At 54.0% G+C, this 9,855-nt stretch overlaps 1 protein-coding gene across 1 annotated transcript; it reads right to left on the reverse strand.

Annotated features, from left to right (window-relative positions):
* Positions 1 to 1,308: 1,308 nt before the first annotated feature.
* CCL22 (chemokine (C-C motif) ligand 22) lies at positions 1,309 to 8,227 on the reverse strand. Its single transcript, XM_005873520.2, has 4 exons — positions 8,093 to 8,227; positions 6,989 to 7,217; positions 5,456 to 5,579; positions 1,309 to 2,538 (listed from the first exon to the last, which is right to left on the reverse strand). The coding sequence occupies exons 2-4, from the start codon at positions 7,059 to 7,061 to the stop codon at positions 2,457 to 2,459; spliced, it is 279 nt and encodes a 92-aa protein (XP_005873582.1). The 5' UTR covers positions 7,062 to 7,217; positions 8,093 to 8,227; the 3' UTR covers positions 1,309 to 2,456.
* Positions 8,228 to 9,855: the final 1,628 nt, after the last annotated feature.

Below are 9,855 nucleotides of genomic sequence, written 5' to 3' on the forward strand. Positions count from 1 at the left end.
AAAAACAATATGTAATTATATATGTGTTTTCCGATGGTCTTAGGCGACCCCTGTGAAAGGGTCATTCGACCGCCAAAGGGGTCGCGACCCACAGGTTGAGAACCGCTGCCTTAGAACCTAAGACCTTAGACCTTAAGACCTTAGATTCTTAGAACCTTAGACCTTAGACTTAAGACCTTAGACCTTAAGACCTTAGATTCTTAGAACCTAAGACCTTAGACTTAAGACCTTAGAACAGTGATGGCGAACCTATGACATGCGTGTCAGAGGTGACACGCGAACTCATTTTTTTGGTTGATTTTTCTTTGTTAAATGGCATTTAAATATATAAAATAAATATCAAAAATATAAGTCTTTGTTTTACTATGGTTGCAAATATCAAAAAATTTCTATATGTGACACGGCACCAGAGTTAAGTTAGGGTTTTGCAAAATGCTGACACGCCGAGCTCAAAAGGTTCGCCATCACGGTGCTGTCCTCTCCTCTGTTTTTACTCTTTTTACTTATGCTCTCCCCTCTGTCTGAAGTGCCATGTCCCCTGCATGTCACCAGACTGACTCTTGCTCCTTTAAAAAGACTCAGCTCAGCCCCTACGGGACAAGAACCCCCGCAGCCTTTTTTTTTTTAAATAATAGCCATCCTAATGGGTGTGAGGTGGTATCTCATGTTGAGCACCTTTTCGTGAGTTTATTGACATTTGCATGTCCTCCTCGAGGAAGCGCCTCTCCCAGTCCCGCCCGCGTTGTGACTGGGCTGCTGTGTCTTCTCAGCTCATTGATTCTCGCAGCCACATGCACTGACATCTGCTTTTAAGCCCCCTGTTCACAGAGGTGGAAACAGCGGGACAAAGCAACTTGCTCCGGACACCCAGCCAGTGAGAGTTCCCGTTGCCTGAATCCGTGACATGTACCCTTCCGGATGCTTCTCCTGCCCCCCAGACAAGTACTCCGGGTGGACACGAGGGAAGAGGAGTGTGTACTAACCCAGTCCCAGTCCTTAGCCTGGCCCCAGCCACAGAGAGTGACCTCCACCCAAGGTTTTTTCACTTAACTGTACCCCACCTCCCACTCCCAGGGCTCTGCCTGTTTGTCCCCTTGCCCCCGGCTCCTAAAATCCTCCCAATCATCCACATGGCCTCTTAAGCATTTGCCTTCTTGTCTTAAAATATATTTTTATTGATTTCAGAGAGGAAGGCAGAGGGAGAGAGATACAAACATCGATGATGAGAGAGAATCTTGATCCGCTGCCTCCTGCATGCCCCACACTGGGGATCGAGCCCAAATCTTGCGCATGTGCTCTGACCGGGAATTGAACCGTGACCTCCTGATTCATAGGTCAATGTTCGACCACTGACCCACACTGACACACTGGCCTTCTTTTCATATACAAATTTAACTCGAGTTAAATACCAAGCCAAGGGTAGTCATTCACACCATAGCGTGAATTCGGTCATCAGCTATTTGGGGAAACAGGAAGGGAAAGTCAGGGGCTCTGAAAAGGTCAGGCCTGGGTTAAAAACCTGAGGGAAGCAGGAAGGGTAAAGAGACCCAGCACAGAGGTAAAATGGGGAAAGAAAGGCGAACCTGGGCAAATTAAAGGCTTCACAAGGGACCCAGCTCCCTGGATGACCTGTGGCCTCGGCATTGATGTGTGAGGGCCTTTGGGGGGTGGGAGAGGGGCCTTACTTTTATGGATTCAGTCTGTAGCCACTTGTTGGGCCCTGATTCTGAGCCAAGCCCTGTGCTCTGTCCTGGAGGCCAGGAGACAAAGTAACTCGGGTGTGGACCTTGGTCCAGCCGTGCGAGGATTCTGGACAGACTGTAATCAGGGCTGTTAAGAAGGGCAGAGGGCCGGTGGACATCTAAAAAATGAAATCAATTACTTAGAAATAGTGAGTCACTTAGGACTCTTTGGTAGAAAGTGTCAGACACAGACTCTGCCAACCTAGCATCAAAGGGAAAAAAATAAAATAATTGAAACTCAATTACTGGCTGCTTGGGCTGAGCCTTGGAGGGCTGGTGGGGCTGTGCAGGGATGGGGAGACATCTTGGGTGTCAGGCAGCACAGGCAACGGCCCGGAAGTCGGAATGTAATTGGCGGGGGTTTGGAATCCAAAGTGCATGAAGGGATGTGAGATGGGGCTGGAGACGGAGATGCGACCAGGATCCAGAGGGCATCGTGCCAAGCTCGGGCGCTCTGACCTCAGCCTAGGGCAATGGGGAGCCATGGGAGGGTTTTGAGCAGGGGAGTGACTGACCAGAATTGTGGACCCACTGGCTACAGTGGGGCAGAGGCTGGGTTGGAGGGGTAAGAGGGGGGAGGAGAGTAGGGATGGAGATCGGGGGTTACAGACAGAGTCACTGGCTGGGGAGCAGCTGTCATGGCAGGAAGGTAGGGCTCCGTGAGCCTTCCCGGAGGAGACAAGGCCACGGTCACCGGGGCAGGACCCTTCCTCATTAGTCCAGGTTCTGGAGGATCTTCTTCACCCAGTGTACCCTGGGGTCAGCGCAGATCTCCCGGTCCTTGATGGTTAGCAAGCTGGAAGGAGGAGATGCCAGGGGGACACTGAGACAAGCGGGGAGGACGCCACATCCCACCCCAAAGGCTTGGGACTTATGAGTCACCTACTGTATGGAGAGATGCCTTCTATATAGAGCGGCTTAGCATTTATGAGCCGCCTGCTGTATGCAAACACTTTTCTTAAGGAGGAGGGGTGTGAGCATCAGAACTTCCCAGGTAGTCCCTGCCTCAGCCTTGAGTGCCGGGTCAGGCCAGGGAGCCGAATGCCCTGGAGTCTCATGGTCATTGCAAACATTGCCTTGGGAGAGAGGGCATTGGGCAGGGGCCAAGAGCATGAACTTTGGAGCCAACTTATCTGGGTTAAAATCCTAGCCCTGTGACTGGATAGCAAGTCCTTTAACTTCTCTGAGCCTCAGTTTCCACGTCTGTAAAATAGGGATGATTACCATGGTCCAACCTCATAGGATTCTGATGAGATTTGGTGAGTTAATATAAACTAGATGCACAGCAGTTGGTAGGGCCTATATAACTGTGCCAGGAGTTGGCCTGAATTCTTTTTTAAAAATACATTTCTATTGATTTCAGAGAGGATGGGAGAGGGAGAAACAACAACGATGAGAGAGAATCATTGATCCGCTGCCTCCTGCACGCCCCCTACTGGGGATCAAGCCTGCAACCCGGGGCATGTGCCCCTGACTGGAATCAAACCTGGGACCCTTCAGTCCACGACTGTGCCAGGAGTTGGCCTGAATTCTTTTTAAAAAATATATTTCTATTGATTTCAGAGAGGATGGGAGAGGGAGAAACAACAACGATGAGAGAGAATCATTGATCCGCTGCCTCCTGCACGCCCCCTACTGGGGATCAAGCCTGCAACCCGGGGCATGTGCCCCTGACTGGAATCAAACCTGGGACCCTTCAGTCCACAGGCCGACTCTATCCACTGAGCCAAACCAGCTAAGGCTGGCCTGAATTCTTAACAGTAATTTTCTTAATACACCCTTACAGCAATCCTATGAGGTCGGATTATTCTATCCACTTCCTAGCTGAGGGGAGTGAGACAAAGCAACTTGCCCGAGTGCCGGAGCTGGTAAGCTCGGCCTCACCGTGCTCGCAGTGAGCTGGATACTAGGGGCAGTGTCTCTGGTGAGTGTCCCCACCCAGGCCCCTCTGAGAGGCCCAAGGCACAGAGAGGTGAACACTGGCCCAGCATCACACAGCAATTGCGGGCAAAGGCTCCCACCCTCGCCCAGCGGCGGCAAACACCACGCTGGGCCCTGGGGCACTCTGCCACCACCATTGTTGGTAGGATATCCTTCAGCCCGGGACTTCCTTCCTGACTTTCAAGAGGAGCCTGTCGGGGCGGTGGGGGCATCTGGGTAGAGGTCAATGGGGGAAAAGGAGACTTATGTAATACTTTAAACGATAAATAATTTAAATAAAAATAAATAGATAAATAAAATAAAGTGATGTAGATAAACCATATTTCTGGGATTGGTTTTCAGATTAAAGACCTCAAACACCTACTTTCTCATTTTTAGCTTATTTGCTCCCAAGTTACCAATAACTTGATTCCAATAGAATTAAAATATGACTTAAAAAAGGAGGCTGTCCGTGGGGCCGGGGAGTTCCTAGCCCCCCTACTTCCCTGCCCTGCTCCATCCCACAGACCACCAATGAGCAGAAAGAACAAAGAAGGCTGCGATGTTGGTATTGGCCCTGTGGGCAGCCTGCCCCGCCTCCCCTGGGACGCTGGGCAAGGTTCAGCCCCCAATCTCCCCCTCTGTCAAGCTGCATGCTTCCACCTCGAAGTCCAAAGATCACACGTGTGCTGCCTTTTATTGAGCATCTAGTATATGCCAGCATTACACTTCCCACTTACTGTGACTGCGCCCTGTGTTGCTCAAGAGGCCCAGTAACCTCTCTGTGCCCCTTTTCCCGCCTGTAAACAGGGGATCATAACAGCACCTCCCACACAAGGTTGTTTCAAGGATTAAATGAGTTACTATTTATAAAGTGTTAATAACAGTGCCTAGCACTCAGCAAGCACTCTCTACAAATGTGATCCACAAAAATAAATGAAGGTGGTCTGCCCTAACCGGTTTGGCTCAGGGGATAGAGTGTCGGCCTGTGGACTGAAGGGTCCCAGGTTCGATTCCAGTCAAGGGCATGTACCTTGGTTGCAGGCACATCCCCAGTGGGGGGTGTGCAGGAGGCAGCTCATCAATGTTTCTCTTTCATCGATGTTTCTAACTCTCTATCCCTCTCCCTTCCTCTCTGTAAAAAGTCAATAAAATATATTTTAAAAATAAACAAATAAATAAATAAACGAAGGTGGTCATTTGGGGATCCTGAGGGGTACAGTGAGGCTCATGACTGAACAAGGACCCGGGAATCTTGGCTCAGCCTGGGCCACGGTGAGCAAGTCACTCCCCGAGACTGTTTCTCCATCTATAAAGTGGGAATAAGCGCACCTCCCCACAGGGTTGATCTGAGGGTCAAGGACTCCATGCGGTCACAGTGCCTGGCCCAGGCCGAACACTCATAAGTGTGAGCGCTTCACACTGTCCTGGGAAGATCGGCTGCCTTGGGGAGGGTCCAAGATGCTGCTGCTAAGAGCATCCTCTTTGGCTCCACCCACCAGCTACCCTGTACCCCATGTCCTATAGCTTCTACACTGCCTACACCGCCATGCCCGCGGGGTGGGGGCACCCGCTCCTTCAGCTCTGCAGCCTCGGAGCCTGGCACGCTGCCTGGCACATAGCGGGGCTCCATCATCTTTCTTGAATGACCGCATGACTTCCTCTCTTGGCACGCCCAAGCCTGGGCTGAGCCACCTACTCCAGCCCGTCTACAAATGCCCAGCTGCATTCCCCACCCACCTGCCCCTGGGCTACATCCATCCGGGTCCCTGCCTCCCCAGCGCCCCACTCACACGACGCCAGGCCTCCGGCACGAGTCTGAGGTCCAGTAGTAATACTTCACCAGGCGTGGGGGCAGCGGGCGGCGGACGTGTTGCCGGCAGCAGACGCTGTCCTCCACATTGGCTCCGTAAGGGCCTGGGGCAGAGGGGTGCTCAGAGGGACACAGGCTGGGCGCAGGGAAGTCTCCCCGCCCCCGCCTCTGACCCAGCTTTTCTGTTCTCATGTGGAAGGTCGGTGTCCAGGGGATTCTGGGCCCTCAATGTCCCCGATCTTGGGCCTCTGAGAAGCCACGAAGGGCCCAATGCCATTACTCCAGGTGGGTCAGGTCAAGGGCGAGGGATGCAGAACAGCTGAGCATCCACGATGCCCAAGCTTCCAGGCGGAACCCAGAGCCTCTGAACAGGGGCCTTGCTCTTCAAGGCGAGGTCCCCATGGGCGTCAGCATCACCCGGGAGCCATGGGATGCTGTCCACCAGCTCTGCTGAGCCAGACGGGCAGTGCGGACCCGGGGAATGCAGAAGCCTGCTCAGTGCACAGCCATGCTAACCCCTCCCTCCAGTGGAGCCCGTGGAGAGGCTGACTCCAGAGAGGGGGAGGACTTGCCCCAGTCGCACAGCACGACCTTGGAGACAAGGTTCGAGGCCCACTCTGCCCTGAGTCACCCGCCCCTGAGGGAAGTCATTTCACGCCTCTGAGGCCCAACTTCCTCCTCTGACCGAGGGGGTAATAACAGCGCTGGCTCTGGGGGCCTCTACGGCAGGGAACGCACAGGAACCCCATCCCTGAGCAGCACTGTTCCTCGCTGCCCGACTCCCGTCCGGTGCTCCTCCCCTACCCACACCGGGCAGGAGCGGGTACATTGGCGTGAAAAAGACAGGATCCCAGGCGAGGCTCAGTGGTTGAGCGTCGACCTATGAACCAGGAGGTCACAGTTCCATTCCCGGTCAGGGCACATGCCCCAGTTGCGGGTTCGATCCCCAGTGTGGGGCGTGCAGGAGGCAGCCGATCCATGATTCTCTCTCATCATTGATGTTTCTATCTCTCCCTCTCCCTCTCCCTCTCCCCCTCCCTCTCCCTCTCCCAAAGAAATTTTTTTAAAAAAAGAAAAATTAAAAAAAGAAAAAAAGAAGTCAGGATCCCAGGGCAGGTTCTGGAGCAAAAATGGGGAGGTGGGAGGCAGGGCCAGCTACCTTTCCATGGGAATATCCCAGGCCTCAGCTCCTGTCCTCCACCCCAGGCGCCTGTCTTCAGCGCACCTTCTCCACACCCCAAGGGCCCTATGCTCCAGTTCTCTGGAGTAGAGGACCCTGGACCATGCCTACCATACCCCCAACCCTGCTGAGACCGATTCTGCACTCAAGCCTCCAAGACGACCCATTTAACAGATGTGTAAGCGGAGGCTCAGAGAAGCAATGGAACGAGTTCAAGAGCCAGCGGCAGACTGGGGTGTCTGCCCTCAGTCCCGTGTCTTTCCACTCCACGAGGAAGATGCCCAGGGTGCAACCCAGGCTTCTGCAGGGAGCCCTCCCTCTCCCCAGCCTCACCTGCTTCGGTTGCTTGAGGAGCCAGAGCAAGGAGCAGGAGGGCAGCCAGAAGCGGGGTCTGCAGGCCGGCCATGCTCCTGTCCTGTGTCCCAGCCAGGTGTCTGCTCTCGCCGGAAGACAACCAGGTCTGCTATTTAAGCGCTGTCTACACCCACAGCCTCAGCCACTCTTAGTCACCGGTGAGCAAAGAAGATTGACACTGACGTTCTGAAAGAAGAACTCCCGCTTCCTCCAGATTGGAGGAAATTTTCTGTGGCTGGAAACCATCAGAGGGGACCCCCACCCTCCACCCTCTGGGTCTCCAGAGACTTGCAAAATCCCCCGTGAGCCGGGCCCCCGAGGTCCATCACATGTGTCCCTGCTCACGTCCCCGTGTGTCTCTGGAAATGGGGAGATGGTGCCACAGCCCGACCTGGGAGCCGCCGTGTTTGTTGGTAAATGATGCGAGAATGTGGACGGGCGCTAAACGGCCCCAGCCCTCAGCAGACTGAGGCCATCTTGTGCCCTTGGCGGTCACGACTCATCTCTCTTCCAGGGAGAGGCCTGCGAGTCCACCGGGCTGCTTCTCAGCCTCTCCTCGGGGTTCTCACAAAGTCCTGACCTGGGCCAGCTCGTGGGCTGCTCAACAGTTGCAAGGGGCTCCCACACACGTTTCCATCTCGCCCGTCTCCCCCGCAGCCGCCTCTGAGCTCTTCCTCACCCGCCCTCTCAACCTCTCACCCTGGCCCACTTCCCACTTCCTAAATCTCAGCTCTGTTCTCTTTCTCTCTCTTTAAATAAATAAATATATGTGTGTCTGTGTGTGTGTGTGTATTGATTACAGAGAGAAAGGGAGAGGGAGGGAGAGAGAGACAGAAACATTAATGATGAGAGAGAGTCATGGATTGGCTGCCTCCTGCACGCCCCATACTTGGGATGGAGCCCGAAACCCGGCCATGTGCCCTGACCAGGAATTGAACCTTGACCTCCTGGTTCATAGGTCGACGCTCAACCATTGAGCCACGCCGGCTGAGCTGTCCTCTTCTCTCCATCCCCAATGTCCCTGCCCAGTCCAGGCCACCTCCATCTCAGGCTGGGACCCTAGACCCTCAACCCCCTCTCTACCTGGTGGTGGCCTAGATGCCAAACTGCACATGTCTCTCTTGTGCTTCAAAGACCTGCTGTGGTCCCATGAGCTGAGGGCAGAGCCAAAGCTCTTGACCGTGGCCTTCAAGGCCTCGTTTCCAGACATGTCTCCACCCCCACTGGGCTCCAGCCACACTCCTCCCAGTTCCTCAAAGAGGTCAGTGGCCTGTCCCAGGCCGTCCATGCCCTTTCCACTTCTCTACCGCATAAACTCCTACTCATGCGTCAAGAGCCCTTTGAAATGTCACCTGCTAGGTAGGCCCACCCACTCTGACTTGACAGTTCTCTGAGGTGGCCTAAATGTGGGCCTGAGAAGACTGTCAGGTTTTCCCATCCCAGGCCCCTCCCCAGAAGCCAGCCTCTCGGAAGGCAGGGGTCTCCTTTCCTTGTCTCGGCATCCCCAGTGTCTAACAAGAGTGGGGTACACAGTGGGTGCTTGGGGGACAGCTAATGAAGCAGGAAACAGAAGCTCAGAGAAAGAGGACTGGCCCAAGGGCTCACAGCCAGGGAGTGGCTAAGCCAGGCCTGGGATTCAGAACTCAGCATTCCATTCATAAAGGGAGCCGCCCGTTCATTTATCATTCATTCCACAAGTATTTACGGAGTCCTCTAGCAGTCAGAATAATGCCCCCCCTAAAAACAAACAAACAAAAAACCTGCCCACTTTCTAATTCCCGAAACCTGTGACTGTGACCTTGCATTTCAAAAGGGCTTTGTAGCCCTGACCGGTTTGGCTCAGTGGATAGAGCGTCAGCCTGTGGACTCAAGGGTCCCGGGTTCGATTCCAGTCAAGGGCATGTACCTTGGTTGCGGGCACATCCCCTGTGGGGAGTATGCAGGAGGCAGCTGATCAGTGTTTCTCTCTCATTGATGTTTCTAACTCTCTATCCCTCTCCCTTCCTCCCTGTAAAAAATCAATAAAATATATTTTTTAAAAAGGGGGGGACTTTGCAGTGTGTTTGAGGCCAGTCAAGTAGAGAGAGTTCCTGGATGATCTGAATGGCCCCCTGGAGTCACCGTGGGTCAGACGCAGACAGGAGATGGGGTGCCGGAGACAGAAGTGTGCTGCCTGAAACCCGGCCACATGACCCGGCCCATGACCTGGGGTCACAGTGGGGACAGGCCCCTGCTCCATGGCGTTTACCTTGGAGACAGACGACAAACAGACAAACCACTAGCAAACATGGTCATGTCCGGTTGTCACGAGCGTCATAAAGAAAATGAAACAGAGAAGGTGACTATGGGGAAGAGGCTGGGGGTACACAGGGAAGCATCTACGAGGGGGTGACACTGAAGCCGAAATCCAGAAGATACGAAGGATTCTGCTGGGGAGCAAAGGGCGTGTGCGAAGGCCCTGGCGGGTGGGAGGCTGAGCAGCTGGGGCAGAGTGGGTGGGGAGCGGCGGGCAGCTGAGGGGAGAGGCGGGCAGGCCTCCTGATGGTTTGCATCGGAAGCCCACAGCATCACCTGGGAAAACCTCTTGTCGAAGGTGTGACCCAAAGCCCGTCACAGCAGACAGACACCCTGTGAGCCCACATCCGAGAGGGCCCTAGAGTCATCAGTTCACAGAGACAGCATGGTGGTTGCCAGGGGCTGGAGGGAGGAGGGGATGAGGAGTTATTAGGGGATGGATACAGAGCTTCAGTTCGGGAAGATGAACAAGTTTTGGAGATGGTTGATGGGGATGGTTGCACAAGAATATGAGTGTATTGAATGCCACAGAATTATACACCTAAACATGG

The sequence above is a fragment of the Myotis brandtii genome, unplaced genomic scaffold (assembly GCF_000412655.1).
Source record: "Myotis brandtii unplaced genomic scaffold, ASM41265v1 scaffold411, whole genome shotgun sequence".
Taxonomy (NCBI): domain Eukaryota; kingdom Metazoa; phylum Chordata; class Mammalia; order Chiroptera; family Vespertilionidae; genus Myotis; species Myotis brandtii.